Raw genomic sequence first — 27,714 nt, 5'->3', positions numbered from 1 at the left:
TGAAATTAATTTGACTGCTGCTTTTTGAATTTAGTATTGGGAATCAGTATTCGTTGCTTTTCGTGATTTCCCATCAGGAGGTTGGCAGCTCAAATTGATCAGCCGGTAGCCATTCCATATGAATAACTAATCCCACCATACTTTTCCTTTGTATTTCTGTGGTAAGGTTGCCAATCCCCAGGTGGGGGCAGGGGATCCCCCGGTTTGGAGACCCTCCCCCCGCTTCAGGGTAATCAGAAAGCGGGGCGGGGCGGAGGAAATGTCTGCTGGGCACTCCATTATTCCCTATAGAGACCGATTCCCTTGTAATGGGGAATTGATCTATGGGTATGGGGTTGTTTTTTGAGATAGAGGCATTAAATTTTCAGCATAGCATTCAGTTCCTCTCCTCAAATTACCCTCCAAGTTTCAAAAAGATTGGACCAGGGGATCCAATTCTATGAGTCCCCAAAGAAGGTGCCCCTATCCTCCATTATTTCCAGTGGAGGGAAGGCACTTAAAAGGTGTGCAGTCCCTTTAAATGTGAGGGCCAGAACTCCCTTTGAAGTTCAGTTGTGCTTGTCACAATCTTACTCCTGGCTCCATCCCCAAAGTCCCCAGATATTTCTTGAATTGGACTTGGCAACCCTATTCTGCGGGCATGTGTGATAACTTCAAAAAATCCATCCTCTACATGCCAGACGTATGGCTAGAAGAATGGTCCAAGTCCTTCCAATTCATTTTTCACCTTTGGACAGGGGAAATTAGCTGGCCTGATTTGCAGGCCATAATAAGGCTGTGACAAGTGAAGATATTAATGGGCGCCTGACCTCTCTAGTGTCTTACTTGGGAAGGGTCAATTCAAAATGGTTTTAAGTCTTCGGTCTGGAAGAACTGATCTTCAGAGAGTCACTTCATTCTACCCTCATCTATTTTTAGTTAATCCAGCTCTTCTGGCAGCACCGAGAGGTCAGCGATGTTTCTACCAGAAGGACACAAACGCTTGATACAGCGAGAGCAAGTTGCCAGGCAGTTAATTTTCCGGGAGAGCAAATTACGTCGCAACCTTCCTTAAACTGGTTAAGGCTTCGAGTTAAATGGTTCCAGTTAAATGGCAGAGGTTATTTGGAAATTAAATACGTGGTTTAAATTGCTGAACTGATTAAAAGAAGGAAAGCGCTTGAGTTTACCATTTTTAAACCATCCATAGAGAGATCATTTCATGCGGTACTGAGTTGTTTGAAATCTTGGATATTTGCAGCAGCATCTTTTATGGACTCCCAGAGGTGGTTTGCCATTGGCTGCCCCTTCGTAGCTACACTGGACTTCCTTGGTGGTCTCTCATCCAAGTACTAACCTGAGCCAAGCCTGCTTAGCTTCTAAAATACGACAAGATTGGGTCAACCCGGGCCCTCCAGAACCCAAAAGAAATGTAAGCAAACGAAAATGCAAGTATTTGGGCTTTCTCAGATTGAGAAGGAGGACTGAAGTCCTCTTTTGCTTCTCAGCCAAAGGTCAGAACCTCACAATGTTGCATGTGAAGAACTATAGACTAAATTTAAATCTTAATTTTTCTGGTAAAAGCAATTACACACACACACACACCCAAATAGTGTTCTGCTCTCTACAACCCTGTCCTTGGGCTCTCTGCTTTTCACATACTTTAAAGACAGAGGTTCTCATACTGTTAGGGACGTTATTCATTATGTTGAACGGTTCGCACCACAGTTGGGAGGTTCGGGCAGAGAGCCACCATCTATCACAGAACGTCTTGGGTGGAAGGTGACCTGAATGCTAATTGCCATTGTGCCTAGATGGTTCAGAGCCAGTGAAAAGAAACAGAAGAATAATTGATTAGGGAATTATTTTCATTTTGAGATGGATGTCACAAAAGGTTTAAGGTGTGTTCTGTTGGTTTTTGGTGTGGTAAATTGCTTTCTCCTAAAGACACTGCGCATGGAAGAACTGAACACTCAAACGTGGTCTACACCTGTAACAAACCATATCCACAACACATTTACAGCACTGCTCTTGCTCCTGTTGGTTTCTCTCCTCTTTAGAGAGCTCTTTCTTTTGTTCCATGGGAACTGAATTATGTGGAGATCTGGAGTTTTAATTCCAGATCTCCAGGTGTTACCTGGAGGTTGGCAACTCTAATCATTAAATGAGATCTACCATTTTCCTCTAAATGAACTGTGCGGCTTGATCCAGTCTTCGTAGGACCAGGAACTCTGCTGCCCCCTGTCATAAAACACAGACATTGCTGGGTGGGAGCAACTTCTACAGACAATAGGAAAGCTGCATCTAAGGGGACGAACTGGCTCACAAAATTAAGCTTTTGATGAATTTTGGCCAGTTTGTGGTTCGTGAAATCATGTTCATGGCAGGTCAACCAGCACGAACTTTCCAAGAACTTTACGTTAGTGGAGGTTCCTCCTGGTTTGTAGATGGCTACATTTCCAATTAGATTGTCTCTGCTTAATCTAAATGTTTACACAATTTCAAAGCTTGGAGGGCATGTACAGGAGCACCCAGGGGAGGTCTCCTGAGACTTTGATGGCACTTGGGGATTTTTTTTGCCACTGTGTGACACAGAGTGTTGGACTGGATGGGCCATTGGCCTGATCCAACATGGCTTCTCTTATGTTTTTATACACTCCTGAACTTCCTGAACCTGTGCCTGTCAAAATGACCGCCGTAAATTAGAAGTGACTTGACGGCTCTTAACACCCACATACACACAGATTCTAAGTGAAATTCCTCCCCAGATTTTCCCCTCCACAGACACTACTCCACAACTCCAGGAATTTCTTTTCCTTCCTTCCTTCCTTCCTTCCTTCCTTCCTTCCTTCCTTCCTTCCTTCCTTCCTTCCTTCCTTCCTTCCTTCCTTCCTTCCTTCCTTCCTTAACACCCAGGACTGCGGTTCCAGCTGGCTTGTTGTCAGGGGATGTGGCCTAATATGCAAATGAGTTCCTACTGGGTTTGTTCTACAAAAAAAAAGCCTTGGGCAAGCCTACTTTTGATCTGTAAATTTGGCTTTCTATTTGCTACTGTCTCAGTTTCTGATTGTATGGCTTCAGCCTTTGGGAAGCCCTTTCACTCTGTCCTCAGCTGGTTAAACCAGCTTCTGCCTTTCTGATGTCCCTGCTGATTTCCAGACTACAGAGACCAGTTCCTCTGGAGAAAATGAATGCTTTGAAGGGTGGAGTCTACGGCTTTGTATCCAGCTGAGGTCCTTGTCCTCCTCAGGCTCCACCCCCAAATCTCCAGGAGTTTCCCAACCTGGATCTAATGACCTTCCCTCCCTTCCTCCATCTCTTGCTGGTAGCCAGGAGGGACACGGCAACCCCACCCAGTCCTGGCTTGGCCAATGAGACTGTTGGTTCTCAAGAGCTGAAGATGACATGATAGATCTATCACTGCCCATATTGCTCCACTGTCCTCTCTTGTCAAAGCAAAACGAAGCACAAAGTTTGCAAACAGATCCAAATAGGCAGCCGTGTTGGTCTGAAGTAGTAGAACGAAACAGGAATCAATTGCACCTTTAAGACCAACTTAGTTTTATTCAGAACGTAAGCTTTTGTGCGCATGCACACTTCTTCAGGCGAGGAATGAGGTACAATAAGCAGAGCCACATATAGCTGGTGGGGTTTGGAATGCCAAGTGGTACAAAGTTAAAATCCAATAGCAGGATAGTAAAATTAACAAATTCAGAAAACCTTTGATCTGGGTTGCATTAGTGTGGGAAACCATAAGCAGTAACATGTCAGAGGATAAATGGTTTGTAGAGGATTCTTAATTCTCAGTCCCTTAGGTAGAATGTCCAGGTTTTTGCATTTCGTAAGAAAGGAAATATCCGTCTGTACCTGTGCACGTTTCTTTGTAAGGTTGATGGAGGTCCATTCCATGCGGCTTAATGTGGTGAATCCCACGGAGATAGCTCCAAATAGGCAACAGTGTTGGTCTGCCTCCATCAACCTTACAAAGAAACTTGCCCAGGTACAGACGGATATTTCCTTTCTTACGAAATGCAAACACCTGGACATTCTACCTAAGGGACTGAGAATTAAGAATCCTCTACAAACCACTTATCCTCTGACATGTTACTGTTTTATGGTTTCCCATGCTAATGCAACCCAGAGCAAAGGTTTTCTAAATTTGTTCATTTTCCCATTCTGCTATTGCAGGGGTGGCCAACGGTAACTCTCCAGATGTTTTTTTGCCTACGACTCCCATCAGCCCCAGCCATTGGCCATGCTGGCTGGGGCTGATGGGAGTTGTAGGCAAAAAAAACATCTGGAGAGCTACCATTGGCCACCCCTGTGCTATTGGATTTTATCTTTGTACCACTTGGCATTCCAAACCCACCAGCTATACGTGGCTCTGGTTACTGTACCTCATTCCTCGTCCGAAGGAGTGTGCATGCACACGAAAGCTTACGTTCGGAATAAAACGAAGTTGGTCTCAAAGTTTGCAAATGTTTGTAGTGCTCTCCTCAAATCTATCGGCCGGTCCACGGCAGAAACCGAACACGCAGTACAACACAAAAGCTCCAGCTTTGCCATCACATTTTTCATCTCTCAGAAACCACTGATCGCCTCCAGCCTTAGGAATGTTTTTAATCCCCCCCCTGCCCACCGTCCCCACCCCAGCTAAATTCTTTCAGCAAAAGCTAAACCTGGCTAATGGACAATTCCATTTTAAACTCCTGTCACCTTTTTCCAGTGAGCTGTATCAAACAGATCTACGGCTGGAAGGCTGCAAACATATGAGTGAAGCATTTATAATGGGAGGGGACCCCTCTGCGAGTTTGCAGTTCTGGGAGGAAAGCACATACAGGCAAGCAACATGTTCTGAAGAGGGGAGGGAATGAAATAAAATAGAAGTGACATTGTGGACACGCCCTTAATAGAGGGTGATTTGGAGATTGCATTGGAGAAATTATAAGCGTGTCCCAATTTATTTTTATGGGTCTGAGCCAAGGACATCGAGCCAGTCGATGCTCAAGTCAGCATTTCCCAGAAAACGAAAACTGGAGCCAGAGCTGTCTTATAGGGGGAAAGGATGCATTGTTTAACCCACCGGGGAACTACATTTGGGAGATTCCAAAAGAAGCAGCAGCCAGATACCCAGACGGAGCAAGCATCTAAACAAAAGGTTAAAATGGGACGGGAACTGGGCCAGGTATTGTCTCATCGTTGAGGTTCGACTTGGAGGGATGCAAAGGAGGAAAGTCGTGGCGTTACGGCACGCTAAGCAGCACATGATGAGCTGAATTGTCCAAGCACACACAGCATCTTTTGCTCGGGCAGTCTTTTGTTCCTCTTTCACTCTATCACAGTTTGGTGTAGTGGTTAAGTGCATGGACTCTTACCTGGGAGAACCGGGTTTGATTCCCCACTCCTCCACTTGCACCTGCTGGAATGGCCTTGGATTAGTCATAGCTCTTGCAGAGCTGTCCTTGAAAGGGCAGCTGCTGTGAGAGCCCTCTCAGCCCCACCCACTTCACAGGGTGTCTGTTGTGGGGGGAGAAGATATAGGAAATTGTAAGCCGCTCTGAGTCTCTGATTCAGAGAGAAGGGTGGGGTATAAATCTGCAATTCTTCTTTTTCTTCTTCTTCTTATGTTCAAGAAAAGACAGGATAGGGTTGACAACTTCCAGGTGGGGCCTGGAGATCTCTTGCCATAACAATTGAGTTCCACACGACAGACATATGTTCTCCTGGAGAAAGTGACTACTTTGGATGTAAAGGTAAAGATAGTCCCCTGTGCAAGCACCAGTCGTTTCCGACTCTGGGGTGATGTTGCTTTCACAATGTTTTCACGGCAGACTTTTTACGGGGTGGTTTGCCATTGCCTTCCCCAGTCATCTACACTTTCCCTCCAGTAAGCTGGGTACTCATTTTACCGACCTCGGAAGGATGGAAGGCTGAGTCAACCTAGAGCCAACTACCTGAACCCAGCTTCTGCTGGGATTGAACTCAGGTCGTGAGCAGAGTTTAAGACTGCAGTACTGCAGCTTTACCACTCTGCACCACAGAGCTTTGAAGGGGGGAGGGCTAAATGGCATTATACCCTGCTGAGATTCCTCAAATGCTGCCATCCCCAGGCTCCACCCTCCCAAATCCCCAGGTATCGCCAAATCTGGAGTTGGCAACTCATTTGGAATACCGTATACCATGGGTGGCCAAACTTGTTTAATGTAAGAGCCACATAGAATAAACGTCAGATGTTTGAGAGCCGCAAGACATGAACGTCAGATCTTTGAGAGCGGCAAGACAGGAAGAAAGGGGGAGGGAGGAGAGAGGAATTGGAGGGGGAGGAGAAGGTGGACAGAAAGCAACTTTAATTTCAAATGCCACCAGCAGGCTTGGCTTGGAGAAGTGATTTAAAGAGAGAAATGCCTTCTCCAAGCCAGCTGATGGAGTGGGGGGGGGGGCTTTGAGAGCCACACAATACGTGCGCTAGAGCCACATGTGGCTCCTGAGCCGCAGTTTGGACACCCCTGCTGTCTACAGTTCTGGTCTCAATACCTCTAAAAAGACACAGCATTTCAAAAGGGCAACTAAAATGATTAAGGGGATGGAACATCTTACTAATGATGAAAAGTTAAAGAGGTTAGAGGTTAGGGCATTTCAATCTGGAGTGATGATAACTGAGAAGCGACAGAGGTTACAAAATTATGCATTGGATAGAGAAGTTAGATGAAGTCCTTTTCTCCCTTTCTCACAATACAAGAACTCATGGGCACACAATGAAATTAATGAACAGTAGGCTTAGAACAGATCAAAGGAATACTTCTTTACCCAAAGAGCAATTAACCCATGGAGTTCATTGCTGCAGGAAGTGGTGGCAGCTACAAACATGGACAGCTTCAAGAGGCAATTGGATAAACATCGGGAGCAGAGGTCTCTCAATGACTGTTAGCCATAATGTTTTGTTGGAACTCTCTGTCTGGGGCAGTGATGCTCTGTATTCTTGGTGCTTGGGAGGGGGCCACAGTGGGAGGGCTTCTGGAGTTCTGGTCCTACTGGTGGACCTCTTGATGGCACATGGGGTTTTGGCCACTGTGTGACACAGAGTGTTGGACTGGAGGGGCCACTGGCCTGATCCAACATGGCTTCTCTCTTATGTTCTTATGTAATCCCACACTCCCCAAACTCCACGTCCAAAATCTCAAGGAATTTCCCAACCCAGAGTGGACATAAGTCAGCCATCCTGAGTTCAAATCCCACCTCAGCCATAAATAGGGTTCCAAACCCCCCATTGGGGTGGAGTTTCCCCCAATCTCGGGGTCTCCAACCAGCCAGTACAGGATTGGCTGCCCCTGAAGATCTCTGATGGCGTCTGACGTGCCCAGCATGATGATATCATTTGGAAGTGCCATAATTGCACCAGGCACGGAAAATGCTCTAGCAATATGGCATAAAACTCTATGGTGCCATAAAAGTTTTACACCAAATGCTAGAGTGTCCTGCACAATGTGCCCAGTTTGATTATGATACTTCTGAGTGGTGGCATTGCATCACACATGCTTCGTGCACACACAAAAAAGTGCCCCCCTCCGGCAGCCAGGTAGGACCTGGCAACCCTAACCATAAAATCACCAGGTGGCTTTAGAGGCGAGCCTCTCTCCTATTAGTTCCAACCTACTGCCTTATATGACATCACTGACCCCTTTAAGAAGAAGATGATGATATCGGACTTATACCCCACCCCACTCTGAATCTCAGAGTCTCAGAGCGGTCACAATCTCCTTTACCTTCCTCCCCCACAACAGACACCCTGTAGGGTGGGTGGGGCTGGGAGAGCCTCCCAGAAGCTGCCCTTTCAAGGACAACTCCTGTGATAGCTACGGCTGACCCAAGGCCATTCCAGCAGCTGCAAGTGGAGGAGTGGAGAATCGAACCCAGTTCTCCCAGATAAGAGTCCACACACTTAACCACTACACCAAGCTGGCTCTTTACTGGATGGTTGTAAAAGTTACTTTTTAAGAATATCCCTGTCCCAACACAAAAGGCAGTGGCAGAACAGCCTCTGATGCTAGTAGGTATTTGAGTCTGCTCAGGGGGCCAGAATTGGATTGCCCATTGTGATGACCCTCCTGGCTTCTGGAACATGGAAAGGTCCCATTGCCATGGTGAGGCCATCAACAGAAGGGGGACAGAACAGTCGTGAAGAATGTCAGTTGGGCCCGGCCAAGGGAAAGCGATTCCCTGGTAGCTTCTCCCAAAGTCTTGTCAGAAGAAGGCAGCTGGCCACCAAGACCCAATGATGTGACAAGGATGGAAAATTCCTGGATGCTGAGGGGAATTAATTGTCCAGGTGAGCAGCTGTAAATGGGGGCATTTCCAACATTGGGCTGAACCCTTTGACATGAGCTGAACATCCCTTGTCGAAAGTTACTGGCCTCCAAAGGCCCCAGAATTTTCTTAGCTCCACCCTTGCTTTGAGCACATGTTCCTGACCCTATATGTCCCCCTTCTGTTCCCTTACTTTGTCTGTATAGGAAAAGCACCACCCAGACGGTTATCTGTACTGATAACATCGCTGAGTCATGTGGGGGGTGCCCAATTAGGTGCCCCCAGAAGGCCGGTGCCCCCTTAGGCAATTGCCTAGTTTGCCTAGCAGCAGGGTGGGCCCTACTCTCATAGAGTGTCACTCTTTGCTTTAACAGTCAAGAAAATATTCTGTTGTTGTTGTTCAGTCGCACAGTCGAGTCCGACTCTTTGTGACCCCTTGGACAAAGTCACTCCATGCCCTCCTGTCTTCCACCATCCTCCGAAGTCTGCTCAAATTCGTGTCAGTGACATCAGTAACGCTGCCCAGCCATCTCCTCTTTTGCCGTCCCCTTCTTCTTTTGCCTTCTGTCTTTCCCAGCATCAGGGTCTTCTCCAGTGAGGGCTCCCTTCTCATTTGGTGGCCAAAGGATTTGAGCTTCAGCTTCAGTATCTGACCTCCCAGGGAACAGTCTGGGTTGATTTCCCTGAGAACTGACTGATCTGATCTTCTTGCAGTCCAAGGGACTCTCAAGATTCTTCTCAAGAAAATATGGGCTGCCTCTAAAAGAGGGCAATGCTTTTTATTTGATTTCTGATTTTGGTTAGATTGTTTTAAGGCTGATGTTTGTAATTACATTACATTGTATGTGTCAGATTGTAAAGGCCTTTTAGCCATACGCAATAAACTTTATTGTATCGTAAAAACAAATGAATATCATGCTCCAAGTCCACCACTCAGCACATTTTGTACTGGGATCGAATGCTCCCCAATTAGCTAACCAACTTGGTTGTCTCTTGTGCCTTTCGCAAACAGAGTTCAAAATGGGTCTCGGCCAGTACTCCCTCTAAGCCGCAGAGTCTTGTGAGCAAAAATTCTACTTTGTGAGCTTCTGGTATTAAAGTTGTGAGCTACTGTATACATTATTGTGCTGTGGGGCCATTTTCCCTGAGCGAAGGCAAAAATGCGTGAGCTGGAGGCTAAAAAACTGTGAGCCAGCTCACGGCCAACTCAGCTGAGAGGGGACACTGGTCTCAGTAGTTGCATAACCATGACTGCCACCAGGGCTGTTTTTGTAGAAAATCCCAGCAGGAACTTATTTGCATTTTAGACCACACCCCCTGACACCAAGTCAGCCAGAACTGCGTTCCTGCTCAAAAAAAGCTCTGATCGTCACTCTTAATTTACTAGAGGCTTTGTTAAAAGATGTTTCTTTTTTTTAAAAAGGTTCTATTTTCCATTTGGAGCATTTAGGATGAGCTGGACTGAAACGTCCAGGAAATAAAACAGCAGGGCATGGATGCAAGAACAGCCAAAATACCAGAGTGGAAAAGTACAGATCATTCTTCAGCTGCTTGACGAATGCTCTGGTGCCCCAAGACCTACCATTCCTGTCTTTCTCATCTAATAAAGAAGATGATTCACTGATAATGGACATGGTTCCTTCCGTAAATTGCTGCCTCATTTGTGCTTTGCTATTTGCAGGCAATAACCGGAAGCTGCTCTAGATTTTTCCCCTCCGATCTGGAAGGTTTCTTGATGTCAGAGGTTGAGCACATGTCTGTGGCCCCAGGCATTAAAAAAGCAAAAAAAAAAAAAGTGAAGCTAGTCCCCTGTGCAAGCACCAGTCATTTCCAACTCTGGGGTGACGTTGCTTTCACCATGTTTTCACGGCAGACTTTTTTACAACGTGGTTTGCCATTGCCTTCCCCAGTCATCTACACTTTCTCCCCAGCAAGCTGGGGACTCATTTGACCGACCTCGGAAGGATGGAAGGCTGAGTCGACCTTGAGCCAGCTACCTGAACCCAGCCTCCACCAGGATCGAACTCAGGTCGTGAGCAGAGCTTAGGACTGCAGTTCTGCAACTTTACCACTTTAAAACTTAATCATTATCAAAAATTGTCCAATGTCCTTTTATTTTCCACTCTTTTTGTACATATCTTCTAAACTTTTTCCACTATGTCATAAAAACTTCTAAATCATAGTCTCTTAATATTCTTGTTAATTTGTCCATTTCGCTCCATGTCATAACTTTTATAATCCACTCCCATTTCTCTGCTATTTTTTCTTGCTTCCACAGCTGTGCATATAATGTCCTAGCAGCTGAAAGCAAGTACCAAATTATAGTTCTGTCTTCTTTTGGAAATTTTTCCATTTGTAATCCCAACAGAAAAGTCTCTGCAACTTTCTTGAATTCATTTCCCAAGATCTTAGAAATTTCAAAAGGATTGGACCAGGGGGTCCAATTCTATGAGCCCCCAAAGATGATGTATTACATTGTTCTGGCTGGAAGTATCATAAATATCCTCGCGTTCTACGGAGGCAAACAAATTCACTGCTAACCCTTCTAGACAAGCACCTCAGTGCTTAGACTGGGAGTGCAGTTAGAATGGTACAAGAGTTGCCAAATGCCTTCCCTCCATTGGAAATAATGAAGAATAGGGTCAACACCTTTTGAAATTTGGAGGATGTTTTCAGGATAGCCACTGGATGCTATGCTTAAAATCTGGTGCCTCTATCTAAACCCCCCCCCCCAGAGCCGTAGATACCCATGGATCAATTCTCCATTATACCCTAATTATACCTTTCTGATGACCCTGAAGCGGGGGGAGGGCCTCCAAACTGGGGGATCCCCTGCCCCCACCTGGGGATTGGCAACAAAACTGAGAGGCCCAAGTAGGAACACTATGGAACTTTAGACTCTAGATCAGGGTCTGATCCTATCCTTTCCCTTGATCTATGGCTGCTTCTGCTTTATTTCCGCTTTCGATCATTACATCCTCTTAGTGTGCGGAGGCCCATTTCAAACCACCTCGCTGCTGTGATCCATTTGTCTTATAGAAGGACAATAAGTACTCAGTGAATGAGATACAGGCTGTACCAAACTGAGGGAAAGAAAGACAAAACATTCACATCCTTGTCCTTCCCATTACCGGCTTTCTCCTTTCTTCCTTTGGAGCAATTCTCCCGGCCCCGACAGATGATGTATTACATTGTTCTGGCTGGAAGTATCATAAATATCCTCGCGTTCTACGGAGGCAAACAAATTCACTGCTAGCCCTTCTAGACAAGCACCTCAGTGCTTAGACTGGGAGTGCAGTTAGAATGGTACAAGAGTTGCCAAAGAGATATTTTTTTATTTGCCCAAAGAAGGCCTTGCATAAGCCTGTAGAACAGAGGTCCCCAATTTCTGGACCGTGGACTGGTATCGATCCGTGCCCTGTTAGCAAATGGGCCGTAAATTGTATAATTATTTCATTATGCACATATGAAGCTGCCTTATACTGCATCAGACCCTCGGTCCATCGAAGACAGTATTGTCTACTCAGACTGGCAGCGGCTCTCCAGGGTCTCAAGCTGAGGTTTCTCACGACTATTTGCCTCGGCCCTTTTTTAGTGGAGATGCCGGGGATCGAACCGGGGACCTTCTGCTTCCCAAGCAGATGCTCTGCCACTGAGCCACCATCCCTCCCCAAATTATATTACAATGTAAGAAGAAGACAACATTGGATTTATATCCCGTCCCCCACTCCGAATCTCAGAGTGGTTCACAATCTCCTTTATCTCCCTAACCCCACAACAGACGTAGGTGGGGCTGAGAAAGCTCTCCCAGAAGCTGCCCTTTCAAGGACAACTCTTGTGATAGCTATGGCTGACTCAAGGCCATTCCAGCAGGAGTGGAGAATCAAACCCGGTTCTCCCAGATAAGAGTCCGCGCACTTTAACCACTACACCAAACTAACAGAAATAAAGTGCATAATTGTATCACCCCAAAACCATTGCACCCCCTCCCCCGTAGTCCGTGGAAAAACTGACTGCCACAAAACTGGCCCCTGGTGCCAGAAAGGTTGGGGACGGCTGCTGTAGAAGGTCTAATGGCCCTGGGGTGAGGTGTAGGGTTGCCAGACTCCAGGTGATGGCTGGAGATGACCTGGGATTACAATTACTCTCCAGACGACAGCGATGAGTTCAACTGAAGAAAAATGGCCACTTTGTAAGGTGAACTCTTGTAGCTCACCCTCAAATTACCCTGGCATTTACCAATCTGGAGCCGACAACCCACATGAGGTGCTAGGGTTGCCAACCCCCAGGTGGAGCCCAGAGATCTCCTGGAATTAGAGTTGATCTCCAGCTGGCAGAGATCGGTTCCTCTAGAGGAAATGGCTGCTTTGGAGGGTAGTCTCTGTAGCATTGCCACCTGCTGAGGTCCTCACTCTTCCCCAAAACCCTGACCTCCTCAGCCCCCTCCATCATCTCTAGCTATTTAACAACCCAGAGTTTGCAGCCCAAGAAAAAGATTTGCTGCCTGAGATTTCTTTTTTAAAAAAAACTTTTCAAAATGCCACAGTGCTAGAGTTGCCATGTCCCCCGCAGCCTCCAGTGGGGGACCGTTTCCATGCACGCTTTGACGTCACTCATAAGTGACTTCATCATGCCAGCGACGTCACGCGCTGGCTGCTCTAGTTGCTTCCGGGAAAACCGGAGCCAGTTTGGTGTAGTGGTGAAGTGCGCGGACTCTTATCTGGGAGAACCGGGTTTGATTCCCCACTCCTCCACTTGCACCTGCTGGAATGGCCTTGGGTCAGCCATAGCTCTGGCAGAGGTTGTCCTTGAAAGGGCAGCTGCTGTGAGAGCCCTCTCAGCCCCACCCACCTCACAGGGTGTCTGTTGTGGGGGGAGAAGATATAGGAGATTATAAGCCGCTCTGAGTCTCTGATTCAGAGAGAAGGGCGGGGTATAAATCTGCAATTCTTCTTCTTCTTCTTATGGTAGAGTTTTCCCTCCCAAATTGCTACAGCATCCAGGAAAACCATCGAGCTGTCCTGGAAGCTCCTAAAGTGGCTGGTGTGTGACATTGCCGTGTGATGGTGTCACTGCGATGTCATTGCACCGGTGATGTTGGGGGAGTATCTCCCCAGCAGCCCAATGTGGGCTGGCAGGTTGGGAACCTCTGGAGTGGGGAACGAGGCGGGAGGTAAATGAAATAAATAAATAAATAAACCTCCAGACTACAAAGATCAGTTCCCCAGGAGACCATGACTGCGCTGGACAGTGTGCCATTATACCCCACAGAGGTCTCTCCTGTTCCCAAACCCAGCCCAAATCCAGGCTCTACTGCAAACCTCCAGGAATTTCCCAACCTGGAGATGGCAACCCTAGTCCCTTCTCCCCACTCCACTGCAGCATACTGAACAGTTAAAAAACAAGCTCTAAAATGGTAGTGCCCGCCGGACTTGTGGATGCGGTATGGCCTAACCTGAGAGACCTAACGAGCATGTGTGAGGAATGCTGATTTGCATGTAGAGTATGATTGGTTGATGGGTGAGGAGGCGCGGCCTGCGGGCTGTGCTGAGAGACTGCTGCATCTGAACCAGGAGTTCGTATGGAGAGTCTATCAGAGCCTTTATGTGCCTGTATATTTTCTACTTTCCAGGTGGGTTGGTCTGTAGCAACAGAGCAAAGTTTGAGTCCAGTGTCACATTTAAGACCAACAAAGTTTCATTCTGGATATAAGCGCTCATGTCGCTTATATTCAGTTCAGTTCCTGTGTGCTACAAAACAGCGACGAAACCCAGAAAGTGGAAATAAACCAAAAAGGAACCGGAGTGAGTTGGGAGACCTAGCTCCATCTCCTGGTTTCCAGTAGGTTGCCAAATCCCCCGCAGCCTCCGATGGGGGACTGTTTTCATGTGATGATGTCTCTCGCAAGTGACGTCATTGCGCCGGCGTGCGCGGGCCGGTCTAGGAGCTTCCAGGAAAACTCTATGGTTTCCCTGGATGCACTAGCAATTTGGGGTAGGGTTGCCAATCCCCAGGTGGGGGCAGGGGATCCCCTAGTTTGGAGACCCTCCCCCGCTTCAGGGTCGTCAGAAAGCGGAGGGAGGGGAGGGAAATGTCTGCTGGGAACTCTATTATTCCCTATGGAGATTTATTCCCATAGAAAATCGTGGAGAATTGATCTGCGGGTATCTGGGGCTCTGGGGGGAATGTTTTTGGGGGTAGAGGCACCAAATTTTCAGTATAGCATCTAGTGCCTCTCCCCAAAATACCCCCCAAGTTTCAAAATGATTGGACCAGGGGGTCCAATTCTATGAGCCCCAAAAGAAGGTGCCCCTATCCTTCGTTATTTCCTATGGAAGGAAGGAATTGAAAAGGTGTGCCGTCCCTTTAAATGTGATGGCCAGAACTCCCTTTAGAGTTCAATTATGCTTGTCACAGCCTTGCTCCTGGCTCCGCCTTTAATGTCTCCTTGCTCCACCCCCAAAGTCCCCAGATATTTCTTTAATTGGATTTGGCAACCCTAATTTGGGGGGTACCATAAAATTCTCTGTCCCAAATTGCTAGAGCACCTGGGAAACCATAGAGTTTCCCCAGAAGCTCCTAGAGCGGCTGGCGCGGGATGTAGCCCGCGCAATGATGTCATTACGAGTGATGCCCGACCCAGGAACTTGGCAGTCCTAGTTTCCAGTTACAGGAACCTGTAGCTGGAAAATGCACACAAGTTCTGTTTCCTGGCTGCCCAAAGCCCCGGGACCTGTGACATTCCAATAGGAGCCTGAAAAGAATTTAAGAATCTCTTCTCTAGAAATGCACCCTTCCCAAGATCTTCTTGCCCACCTGCTATAGATATTTCTGAAAGTAGTCATCCAATCTACTTCCTTTGAAGCCAGTCACATCTATCCTGTCTGTAGCGTTCTCTCATTACCATCAAGGTAGCTGCTGTCTTATGCAAGGGCGGGGAGGGGGAGAGAGAATATCACCCAGCAACTTGTCTGACAGAAAACATTATTGAGCAAGACAGGAACACAAAACAAGAGCCTCGGAGCATTTTAGTTACAGGATATGACTGCAGTCAGTTAGTAGAAAGAGAGAGCTGGAAGGAAGGAAGCTCTCTGGCAGCTATTGAGAACCAGGATATACCTATGCCCCAGATGTGTATATATACGGGAGGGATGGTGGCTCAGTGGTAGAGCATCTGCTTGATAAGCAGAAGGCCCCAGGTTCAATCCCCGGCATCTCCAACTCAAAAGGGTCCAGGCAAATAAGTGTGAAGAACCTCAGCTGGAGACCCTGGAGAGCCATGAATGGGGTTGTGGCTCAGTGGTAGAGCATCTGCTTGATAAGCAGAAGGCCCCAGGTTCAATCCCTGGCATCTCCAACTAAAAGGGTCCAGGCAAATAGGCATGAAAAACCTCTACTTGAGACCCTGGAGAGCTGCTGCTGGTCTGAGTAGACAATACCGAATTTGATGGACCCAGGGTCTAATTCAGTATAAGGCAGCTTCACATGTTCATATATGTGTAGCTTAGGCTCTGCTACACATGGTGATGTTGTTCTGTATTTATTTTAAACATTTTTATATATATATTTTGTATATTTGGCCACTGGGGCTACTGTAGCAGGCAGAATGGCATGGACAGAAAGGGAAACTTTAATACCTTGCTCCCTTGCCATTTCCTCAGCTGCAAAAATGCAACCCCTCAGCTGTTTTTGCCTTTGCTGGGGGGAAATCACAGAGTTGCCAAGCCCTGTAGAGGTCATCTAGTCCACCCTCTGCTCAATGCAGGATCGGCCTAAGGCAACCCTGACAAGAATTTGTCCAACTGCTGCTTGAAGAGTGCTGGTGAGGAGCTCACTACCTCCCTAGGCAGGCAATTCCAGTGCTGGACAACTCTAATTCCCACCCACCCCCCAATATCCAGTCAATACCTTTCCACTCATAATTTAAATCCATTAGTAAGAGAATCCTCTCCTCCGCTGCCAACAGGAACAGCTCCCTGCCCTCTGCTAAGTGACAGCCTTTCAAATACATAAAGAGAACTATTATCCCCTCCAGTGTTCCCTCTGAGCTGAGATAGCATGAGCGAGCTCACAAATTTTTAGCCTCCAGCTCACACATTTTTGTCGTAGCTCAGGAAAAATGGCCCCGGAGCACACTAATTGATGCAGTGGCTCACAACTTTAACGCCAGCAGCTCACAACTTTAATGCCAGCAGCTCACAACTTTAGTGCCAGTAGCTCACAAAGTAGGATTTTTGCTTACAAGACTCTTCAGCTTAGAGGGAACATTGCCTAATTCCTCTAAGTTCTCTCCAGATGGAGAGAAAACCACTCGTGATAGTCTTTTTCCAGTGAGAAAACCTCAGGGGGGGAAGAAGGGGTCGTTTTGTAGAAAAACAGGTGGTGGAGCTCATCCAGCGATTGTTACGTAGCTGCACCTCCTATTCAATGGACAAGGTGGGAAGGAGGAGGGGGAGCCCTCAGAAAGGTTCAGGAGCTGTGTGTCTGTGAGCTCCTGCTGAATTCAAAGCCTGGTTAAGGACAGCCCCTTTTTACCCACAGCATCCTGCTTCTGGGCAAAGCAATCCTGGCAACTCAGTTTTCAGAAGAAAAACAAATGGTTTAAAATAAATGGAGAAGAAAAAATGTGAAGTTGAGCCCTTCTCTGGAATGTTGTGGGAGATTCCTTCTCACCCAAGCCATCTTTAAATTGGGGGAAGTGGGGAGCTTTGTACTAGCTTGGAAGAAATGCATTTGTGCTTGCAGAAAGCAAGAAACATTTGCAAGCCACGTGTGTAAAGATGCTCTGCTTTCATTTCTAGAATGGATAAGGTCCTTCCACAAAAGGGATCTTATCCATCCAAAAAGGAGAGGAAGCAGAAGCAGAGCACACCGACTAAGTCAACTTTTTTCCTAATATTATTAAGTTACTTGCTCAAAACACAGAAGGGGTGCGGTCACACTCACCATTAAATCCATCTGCAACGCGCCTCTATTATAATCCGCACAACCAATTTCCTGATCAGACAACAGCCAGGTTCCCGTTCTATCCCATGTGGGTCCCATCGCTGGTTGATCAGAGTGCTCAACCGGACCTCATTTTTTGAGATAGCATTCCACACTCACGCAAGCACAGTACCATGGGATATCGTGCTTGGCTTTTTTTTTTTTTAAGGTGCCAGAAAAGGTGGGCGATCTGCGCCCCCCCCCCCCCCCATTTAAACACCCAGAAAGGAAAGGGAAGCCCGGGAGTTCTCTTTGCTGTCTCTCTGACTGGCGAGGAGACGGCAAAGGTGTGGGATCTTCCTCCCCCCCCCCCATTTAAACACCCCGCTGTGGTGTTTAAATGGGGGGGGGGCGCTCGGCAACTCTTTGCTGTCTCTCTGCCTGGCGAGAAGACGGCAAAGGTGTGGGATCTTCCTCCCCCCCCCCATTTAAACACCCCGCTGTGGTGTTTAAATGGAAGGGGGGGTGCACGGCAACTCTTTGCTGTCTCTCTGCCTGGCGAGGAGACGGCAAAGGTGTGGGATCTTCCTTCCCCCCCCCCCCCATTTATTTTATTTTATTTTATTTTATGACTTCTATCCCGCCCTTCCAGTTTGGAGAGCCAGTTTGGTGTAGTGGTTAAGTGTGCGGACTCTTATCTGGGAGAACTGGGTTTGATTCCCCACTCCTCCACTTGCACCTGCTAGCATGGCCTTGGGTAAGCCATAGCTCTGGCAGAGGTTGTCCTTGAAAGGGCAGCTGCTGTGAGAGTGCTCTCAGCCCCACCCACCTCACAGGGTGTCTGTTGTGGGGGAGGAAGGGAAAGGAGATTGTGAGCCGCTCTGAGACTCTTGGGAGTGGATGGTGGGATATAAATCCAATATCTTCATCTACCTCACAGGGTGTTTGTTGTGGGGGAGGAAGGTAAAGGAGATTGTGAGCCGCTCTGAGACTCTTCGGAGTGGAGGGCGGGATATAAATCCAATATCTTCTTCTTTTTCTTCTTCCCAACAAGTGGCTCAGGGCGGCTTACAACACAGGAACCTAACATAAATAGGCGTTAAACATAGAGTATTTAAATTTAAGCATTAAACCATTTAAAACATTTAAAACATTGCTCCCGCTGTGGTGTTTAAATGGAAAGGGGGGCGCACGGCAACTCTGGGGTGACGCTGCTTTCACAAAGTTTTCACGGCAGACCTTTTATGGGGTGGTTTGCCATTGCCTTCCACGGTCATTACACTCCCCCTCCCCCCGCAGCAAGCTGGGTACTCATTTTACCGACCTCGGAAGGATGGAAGGCTGAGACAACAATTGCTGGCACAATGATATCATTGGAGTGGGCTCTCGCAGGGAAGCGGATGTGCGCTTGCGACGAGTCGCCAACGATGGAGCGTTCAAACAGAGAAACTCCGCTCAGGAACCATCAGAAGAATTTTGTTCCTGATTTAAAGCAGTATCAAATTAGTCCGCGCCCCAGTCGTCTCAACGCGGGACTCGAATGAGCTAACCACCATTCGCAGATGCTGACGTTTGGACAACCACTTAAAATCCGACATGCTTCCGGACTCCACTCATGCTCGTAGCGGGATTTTATGAACGTCTGACCTCACCCAAGGTGTTTGCAGTGACATCCCAAAACCTTAGTGCTGCCATCCTCTAGGGGTGGTGGCTGTAGGCAGCTCTCTCGGAATTATAACTCGTCTGCAGACAACAGAAATCAGTTCTCCTGAAGATTTAGCAAGTGCAGAAGCCGGAATTAAAGTCGCTGGGAAAAACATCAACAACCTCAGATATGCAGCTGATACCACTCTAATGGCAGAAAGTGAGGAGGACCTAAAGAACCTCTTTTTGAGGGTGAAAGAGGAAAGCACAAAAGTAGGCTTGAAACTCAACATCAAAAAACTAAGATCATGGCATCCGGCCCCATCACCCCTTGGCAAATAGAAGGGGAAGACACGGAAGTAGTGACAGACTTCACATTTCTGGGATCCAAGATCAATTCAGATGGTGACTGTAGCCATGAAATTAAAAGATGTTTGCTCCTTGGGAGGACAGCTATGGCGAACCTAGGCAGAGATAATAAAAAGTACAGACATCACCCTGCCAACTAAAGTCCCAATAGTCAAAGCGATGGTATTCCCAGTAGTAATGTATGGCTGTGAGAGTTGAACCATAAGGAAGGCCAAACACAGAAGAATAGATGCTTTCAAGTTGTGGTGCTGGAGAAGAATCTTGAGAGTCCCTTGGACTGCAAGAAGATCAAATCAGCCAGTCCTAAGGGAAATCAACCCAGACTGTTCCCTGGAAGGTCAGATGCTGAAGCTGAAGCTTAAATACTTTGGCCACCAAATGAGAAGGGAGCACTCAATGGAGAAGACTCTTGAGAGTCCGTTGGATTGCAAGAAGATCCAATCCGTCAGTCCTAAGGGAAATCAACCCAGACTGTTCCCTGGAAGGTCAGATGCTGAAGCTGAAGCTCAGATACTTTGACCACCCAATGAGAAGGGAGCACGCACTGGAGAAGACTCTTGAGAGTCCCTTGGACTGCAAGAAGATCCAATCAGTCAGTCCTAAGGGAAATCAACCCAGACTGTTCCCTGGAAGGTCAGATGCTGAAGCTGAAGCTCAAATCCTTTGGCCACCAGATGAGAAGGGAGCACTCACTGGAGAAGATCCTGAGGCTGGGAAAGACAGAAGGCCAAAGAAGAAGGGGATGGCAAAAGAAGAGATGGCTGGACAGCGTTACTGATGTGACTAACATGAATTTGAGCAGACTTCAGAGAACGGTAAAAGACAGGAGGGCCTGGCATGACTTTGTCCATGGGGTCGCAAAGAATCAGACTCGACTGTGCAACTGAAAAACAAGTATGGCATTGCACCCAGCTGAGGTCCTTCTCTTCCACAAATCTACCCTTCCCCAGGCTCCACTTCAAGAATTCCCCAACCCAAACCTGGCAGCCTTAAACAGCCTGTATAATATATGTGAAGGAGACAGAAATACATATAGACTATGTATACTTCAGAATCAAGTATAATATAACATGGGAAATAACATCTACTTACGTGAGAGGCAGATTTACACAGAAGCCAATGGCAGCATTTCTGCATACATTGTAGCCTGAAAGAATTCAAAAGGCCACAAACTTATCAAATGTATAGAACTGAAATGCCTACAATCAAGTAATCAATAGCAAGTGACTTGGTTCAAAGAGGTATGGTTGCCATGTAACAAATTTACAAGGAACTCTTCAAAACAGCAAAAAGACTTGATGAGGGGAAATCACCCATCGACTTTCAAAAGGAGGGGGCTCAGGTTCTGATTCTTGTACATCAAACCAGATGGAGATGCAGGGCGGCCGTGATGGGATCTCCATCAGGTTTTTTTCTTTGTCAACATCAGCTGCAGGTGGCTTCAATCTGAACTGGAACTGAGGTTGTGAGGGAAGGTTCACTCTTTGTCCACATCACATGTTCCTAACCTCCAATGCCTTTCCCAGTACAGTGCCGTGGTGAAGTGTGTGGACTCTTATTTGGGAGAACTGGGTTTGATTCCCCACTCCTCCACTTGCAGCTGCTGGAATGGCCTTGGGTCAGCCATAGCTCTTGTAGGAGTTGTCCTTGAAAGGGCAGCTGCTGTAAGAGCTCTCTCGGCCCCACCTCCCTCACAAGGTGTCTGTTGTGGAGAGGGGAAGGTAAAGGAGATTGTGACAGCTCTGAGACTTAAGGATGGTTTCACACAGGAGATTTGCCCTGACCTAGTCCCGCCTCCCATTCGGATTAAAAGTGCACAATCACTCGAGCACATCTGCCCTCTGAGTCGCACTGGTACTCACCCCATCTCCAGATGTCTCCTATCCACATCTAAAAGCTACCTGGATTTTCCCAGTACCATCCCCCTGAATCGGATGTAGGTCGCATAATCAGCTGCTGTCTGAATGCCCTGAGGCGACTCATAAGCAGAAGAGCTGTGTGATCACCGAGCCGTTTCTGGCAAGGTCGGATGTCCCTCCCCCTCTCCAAAGTGCACTTGTGTGCTTCTTCGATTGAGCGCACACACAGGGGCCTTTTTAGAAGAAGATATTGGATTTATATCCTGCCCTCCACTCTGAAGTCTCAGAGCGGCTCACAATCGCCTTTATCTTCCTCTCCCACAACAGACACCCTGTGAGGTAGATGAAGATATTGGATTTATATCCCGCCCTCCACTCTGATGAGTCTCAGAACGGCTCACAATCTCCTTTACCTTCCTCCCCCACAACAGACACCCTGTGAGGTAGATGAAGATATTGGATTTATATCCCGCCCTCCACTCTGAAGAGTCTCAGAGCGGCTCACAATCTCCTTTCCCTTCCTCCCCCACAACAGACACCCTGTGAGGTGGGTGGGGCTGAGAGGGCTCTCCCAGCAGCTGCCCTTCCAAGGACAGAGTCTCAGAGCAGCTCACAATCTCCTTTACCTTCTTCCCCCACAACAACCCTGTGAGGTAGAAGAAGAAGAAGATATTGGATTTATATCCCACCCTCCACTCTGAAGAGTCTCAGAGCGGCTCACAATCTCCTTTCCCTTCCTCCCCCACAACAGACACTCTGTGAGGTGGGTGGGGCTGAGAGGGCTCTCACGGCAGCTGCCCTTTCAAGGACAACCTCTGCCAGAGCTCTGGCTGACCCAAGGCCATGCCAGCAGGTACAAGTGGAGGAGTGGGGAATCAAACCTGGTTCTCCCAGATAAGAATCCGCACACTTAACCACTACACCAAACTGGCTCTTTTAAAAAAGACAACCCTTTCCACAATGGGTCTGTGGTTGAGCCAGGCTAGCAGTGTGAGTGGGCTGCTGCCGGGATCCTGCCGCTTCAGCAGGGGCTGACTGATAACCAAGAAACGGTTCAAACTGAAGCGGATTTTTTCGCAATGGGATAAAATCGTGTCAATTTCACCGTGTGAAACCAGCCTGAGATTCAGAACACAGGGCGGGATATAAATCCAATATCTTCTCCCCCCCCCCGGGGGTAAACATCCAGGCATCGTGTATGTTTCCCCCAAAGAACAAAAAACCAGTTTCCTAGGGCTGTTTTTGGTTGGGAAAATAATGCAGAGGGAAAAGCAGCCTCATCTCATCGGTTCTCGGAAGCTACACAGGATCAGCCCTGAAGACCACCAAGGAAGTCCAGGGTTGCTATACAGAAACAGGCAATGTTTCTGTCTGTCTCCTGCCTTGAAAATCCCATGGGGTGACCCTAAGTCAACTGGGACTTGATGACACTTTCCAGCACAATAAGATGTTCCCTGACGCACTGTGCATTTGAATGATCTTTGAAAAAAGAATTTTGGGAAATGGTTGCTAGAGCTGTTTATCAAGGAGTAGTTACAGAGTTACCTTTCTCCTCTAAATGTTTCCTGTTAAATAATGTAGACTTTCTTCCCAAGAGGGATTCATTTTAAATTCCTTAACCCTTGCATGATTAGGCTTTGCTAAATACTGGGAAAGTAATGCAAGCTCAAATAAAGAGGAGTGGTTAGAGAAACAAAAAGGAATTTGAACAGTTGAATAAACTCGCCTTTATGTAGCTTGGCAAAAGGTTTGATAAATGGAATGGTACTTCTAACGAGGATGATGAATAGAACCTCTGAAGGCCGGTATGATTTGTTTATAGCACTGAAGGCGAACGTGTAAAGCTTTCATTTTACTGAATAACATTTTCATTTTTAAATATATATATATATTGAAAGAATGCAAAGTCATAGAAATTATATTGTATGATTCTGTCACAATGGAGAAGGGCTCCAAGATTAGTAGGAAGAAGAAGAAGAAAAAGAAGAAGACTGCAGATTTAAACCCCACTCTTCTCTCTGAATCAGAGACTCAGAGCAGCTTACAATCTCCTATATCTTCTCCCCCCACAACAGACACCCTGTGAGGTGGGTGAGGCTGAGAGGGCTCTCACAGCAGCTGCCCTTTCAAGGACAACTCCTGCCAGAGCTATGGCTGACCCCAGGCCATTCCAGCAGCTGCAAGTGGAGGAGTGGGGGATCAAACCCGGTTCTCCCAGATAAGAGTCCACGCACTTCACCACTGCACCAAACTGGCGCCAACAACCTGTGTCACATATTAAATTGAGGGAATGATCTTAGATCAACATTGCCATTAGATTTATCATGCCAAAAATTAATGAAGATCATTTTTTGGTTTAAAACAAATTTTATTTTTTGCAACATATTAAGAAATATTTAAGCATATACTTTAAGAAGTTAACCAATACATTACAAATTTCCTCCCCCCAACCCTCCGTTTTCTGACCTCCGCCGGTGCTTAATGTAATTAAAAAGAAAAAAAAGGTAAAATTCGCAATTATGGAATCTTCACTTACACTTCCAGTTATCTAAACACAAAATAAACCAAGACCATGTATTAATTGTTGTTAAAATTAACCCTCTATTTACCTCAGAACCTAACCCTTTACTAATTTGCATATCAAATCAGAAATCCATGTTTACAACTTTATCTTCCCATTCAAAGTTCAGATGATATTCTCAAAAACTACTAAATGTCCAAAACAAAGGCTCCTGTCCGCTCCTCTTGCAAGAAGCGGGTCAGCTCTCCATTTTCCCAACCCCGGAAGTCCTTAATGAAGACCATTTTTAATAAAACCAATTTTTAATGCATCTACTCAGCCATTGTTTATCTCCACGTAGATCATAGCTGTAATTACTTTGGACATTACAGTTATATGCCAGATTCTCAAATACCATTTGTACTTTCATAGCAATAATTTTATCCAGCAGCATATATGCAATGCTGATTTGGGCAGAGGCAAGGAAACATAACCCCTTTCCCTCCACCCAATCATGTCCGTATATCCTTTTCAATAGAACCATCATGTGCTGTCGTCACCAGTCAGCCATGGTGACCTCACGACCAGGGGGTTTTCAAGGCAAGAGATGAGCAGGGGAGGTTTGCCATTGCCTTCCTCTGCATACCAACCCCACTCTTCCTTAGTGGCCTCCCAATGAGGCTGCCAAGCCCCCAGGCTGGGCGGGGGTTCTCCCACCCTGGAGGTTCCCAACCCGCCGACGTCACGTGTGGCCGCTCTAGGCGTTTCCGGGGAAACTCTATGGTTTCCCCAGATGCTCTAGCAATTTGAGACGGAAAACTCTATGGTACAATAGGTCCCACGCCGGAGGACACAGACTTGGCAACCCTACCTCCCAAGTACTAACCAGGGCTGACTCTGCTTAGCTCCCAAGCTCTGACAAGATTGAGCTAGGTTGGGGGATTGGGCTGCTAGAACCTCACTGGCAGGGCTTTCTTTGTAGCAGGAACTCCTTTGCCTATTAGGCCACACAGCCCTGATGGAGCCAATTCTCCAAGAGCTTACAGGGCTCTTCGTACAGGGCTTACTGTAAGCTCCAGGAGGATTGGCTACATATCAGGGGGGTGTGGCCTAATAAGCAAAGGAGTTCCTGCTACAAAAAAGCCCTGCTCACTAGTATACTTTTAATGGAACAGAGGTCCTCTCCCATGGTTTCCAAGATTTTTAATAAGCATACAGATTCCATCTTTTCATGGACCATTTAATACAGTGATATACAGAAGTCATGTCAAATGAAATGCGTACTTACGTGGAGATATAGGATCCAAGGAGATACAGAAGGGTTACAGCAACCAAAACGGCAAAAGCAACCCACAAGGCTGGAGAGAGAGAAAATGTCACATCTGTTACTTACGGTTCAAGATTCTGCTCTTTCCCTATCCCTTTCATGGTACATAGCAAATAAACTCTTTTCGATCTCTTGGCTAAAAACGTACAGTACCATAAAGAGGCAATTCAATTTTATAAAAGGACTAACTTTCAAGTCACACTGGGGGAGGTGGGGGAGAGAGAATCAGCAAGGCAAAAACTGATTATTCTAGCAATTGTTAAAATTCCCACAGACCTCTTTGCAATATAGGATTGAGGAAGGAAAGGTCCCCTGTGCAAGCACCAGTCGTTTCCGACTCTGGGGTGATGTTGCTTTCACAACGTTTTCACCGCAGACTTTTTACAGGGTGGTTTGCCATTGCCTTCCCCAGTCATCTACACTTTCCCCCCATTTTACTGACCTCGGAAAGATGGAAGGCTGAGTCAACCTCGAGCCGGCTACCTGAAAACCCAGCTTCCACCAGGGATCGAACTCAGGTCGTGAGCAGAGCTTAGGATTGCAGTACTGCAGCTTTAACACAAAGGTGAAATTACCAAAGGCAGATGTCTGAGAGGCGTCAGGTGAAAACTTGTCTCTTCAACCTCTGATATTCAGGGCTCATTTGCATATTAGGCCACACACACCCTGATGTCACTATGGTTTCACACAGGGCTTTTTGTAGGAAAAGGCCCAGGAGGAGCTTATTAGCATATTAGGCCACACCCCCTGATGCCAAGCCAGCAGGAACTGTGTTCCTGTGCATTCCTGCTCAGTAAAAGCCCTGCTGGTATTACATACATGGAGTTTCAGGAGAAGTCTAGGGAAAGTTTGACTATGCACTAAGCTGTTTGTCTGAACCCAGGTTCATCTTATGGATCAGCTTCAGTAGATAACAAAGCTTTTTCCAGTAATATTAAGGAGAACGAAAAGTAGGGCTGCTAGATGCCCAATGGGTGGTTGGGGGCATAGAGTTGCCACATCCAGGTTAGGAAACTCCTGGGGATTTTGGGAGTGGAGCCTGCAGAGGACGGGAGCCACAGTGGGGCACGAGGCCACAGAGAGCACCGTCCAAGCAACCATTTTCTCCAGGGAAACGTCGCTCTGTAGTCTGGAGATGAGCTGGAATTCTGGAGGGATTCCCAAGTCCCACTGGGAAGTCAATATCTCTAAGAAGAGACTCTTCAATGCTTAGAGCAGGGGTGTCGAACTCATTTGTTATGAGGGCTGGATCTGACATAAATGAGACCTTGTCGGGTCAGGCCATATTGGGCTGGACCAGGCCATGTAGGGCTGGGTCATGTGTATACCTAGTTAAGATTAGATAGCAGAGATGTAAACTTTGCAAAGGACACAGACAACCACAAAATTTTTGTTGTGTTTTCGGCAACTTCACTTCCTGTCATCATGAGTTAATTAAATTGTTTGTTTATGCATGCTGATATTTAGCCAGTCAGTGGTAGGACCTATCAGAATGTCTGTATTTCCCTCCAGAGGCTAGGTGTCAATATGCATAGTGAGCTGTAAGGGAAAGCCCTAATTGGATAATCAATACTTTTGGGATTGGTCTGAGGGAAAGCTTTAGGTTACCATTTATGGCCCTTTGTCTTAAGCCCTCAGATCACCATGCAGTTGCAATTTAGACTTGAGAGAGTCAACATGTAGTTAAGGAGTCAGACAGGATATTAAATCCTTTTCTTGTTTTGTAGAACTCCAAGTTATTCCCTTCCCTCACATGACAAGTAAACTTACTTTGTTTAAAGCTAAATTGTGTGCCTTGCTAATATTGTAGTTTTCTCTATGTTACTCTGCTAAACAATTTTTAAAAAACAAAAATCTTTAAACATGCTTACAATATTAGCACTCATTGGTCTTAAAAGTGCTTTCTTTGTAGCTCTGGTCTTAAAAGTGCTTTCTTTGTAGCTCTCCCATGGGATCCAGGGAACTGGGCAAAGGAAGCTCTGGCTCTTTCCTTCCTTCTCCAGAGAATGAGGAGGAAGAGGAGTCTCAGCCAATAGAAGGGAGAGAGGCTTGGCTCAGTAGCTCTGCTGTGCGATTGAGAGAACTAAGAGGGAACACTGCTTCCCAGATCTGACAAGATGAGGTTTGCCTGCGCTATCCAGGTAGGGAGCAATTTCAAGTTTTGTGTTTTTCATTTTTCCCATAATTCATCTGTTTTTGAAAATTGGTTATCAGTACGGGGTGGGGGGGAGAAGTTATCCTTGCGTAGGGTGCCAGGTGGTCTAGGGCCAGCCCTGGCTATTACTGTACATATGCTCCACACTAGGTAGTTTCTATACCACTTAATATATCATGTTTAAATCATTTGTTTCAGCTCTGTTTGACCTTTCTACTTGTTTTCAGAGTACTGCACTCCAAACCCTACTGTACCGTCCATTGGACGTCCCAGCCTGTTGACTGTACTTCATTTACACGATGCAATCCATCTTGAATATCGGAGAGAAAGGCAGACTACAAATAACCTAATAATAATAGCTGGGTTCCCCTTTGGTGTCATTCATCATATGAATGTCACGAGGATTGTTTGTTCTGAACCTGAAATTCCCATTCGCTCACCCTACCCCAACCCTGATGCCATGCCGGATTCTATAAAATCATGTACTGCTATTTCCTGTAACTGCAAACTGATGACAAACCGGGCTGGATTTATACGCCTGCCAGCAAGCAATATCTATTCATCAAGCACACAATAGAAGAGAGACACAAGTCCAATCAAAGAGAATGCTACTGGACTATTTCCAGGGGAGTTAATAATACAAATCGAATGA

At 46.7% G+C, this 27,714-nt stretch overlaps 1 protein-coding gene and 1 non-coding gene across 2 annotated transcripts in view; one reads left to right on the top strand and one right to left on the bottom strand.

Annotated features, from left to right (window-relative positions):
* LOC132573491 (heparan-alpha-glucosaminide N-acetyltransferase-like) overlaps positions 1 to 27,323 on the bottom strand; it is a 311,892-nt gene extending 284,569 nt beyond the window's left edge. Inside the window, exons 1-3 of the mRNA XM_060240983.1 lie at positions 27,317 to 27,323; positions 24,869 to 24,938; positions 20,314 to 20,368 (exon numbers count right to left, since the gene is read on the bottom strand). Of these exons, the coding sequence (XP_060096966.1) occupies positions 20,314 to 20,368; positions 24,869 to 24,938; positions 27,317 to 27,323 (132 nt within the window). The remainder of the gene's footprint in view (positions 1 to 20,313; positions 20,369 to 24,868; positions 24,939 to 27,316) is intronic.
* On the top strand, positions 15,569 to 15,640 carry TRNAI-GAU (transfer RNA isoleucine (anticodon GAU)). Its single transcript has one exon. It is a non-coding gene; the product is annotated as a tRNA-Ile (tRNA).
* Positions 27,324 to 27,714: the final 391 nt, after the last annotated feature.

The sequence above is a fragment of the Heteronotia binoei genome, chromosome 6 (assembly GCF_032191835.1).
Source record: "Heteronotia binoei isolate CCM8104 ecotype False Entrance Well chromosome 6, APGP_CSIRO_Hbin_v1, whole genome shotgun sequence".
Lineage (NCBI taxonomy): Eukaryota > Metazoa > Chordata > Lepidosauria > Squamata > Gekkonidae > Heteronotia > Heteronotia binoei.
The sequence above is the reverse complement of the archived record's forward strand: the minus strand, read 5'-3'. Positions and strand labels throughout refer to the sequence as shown.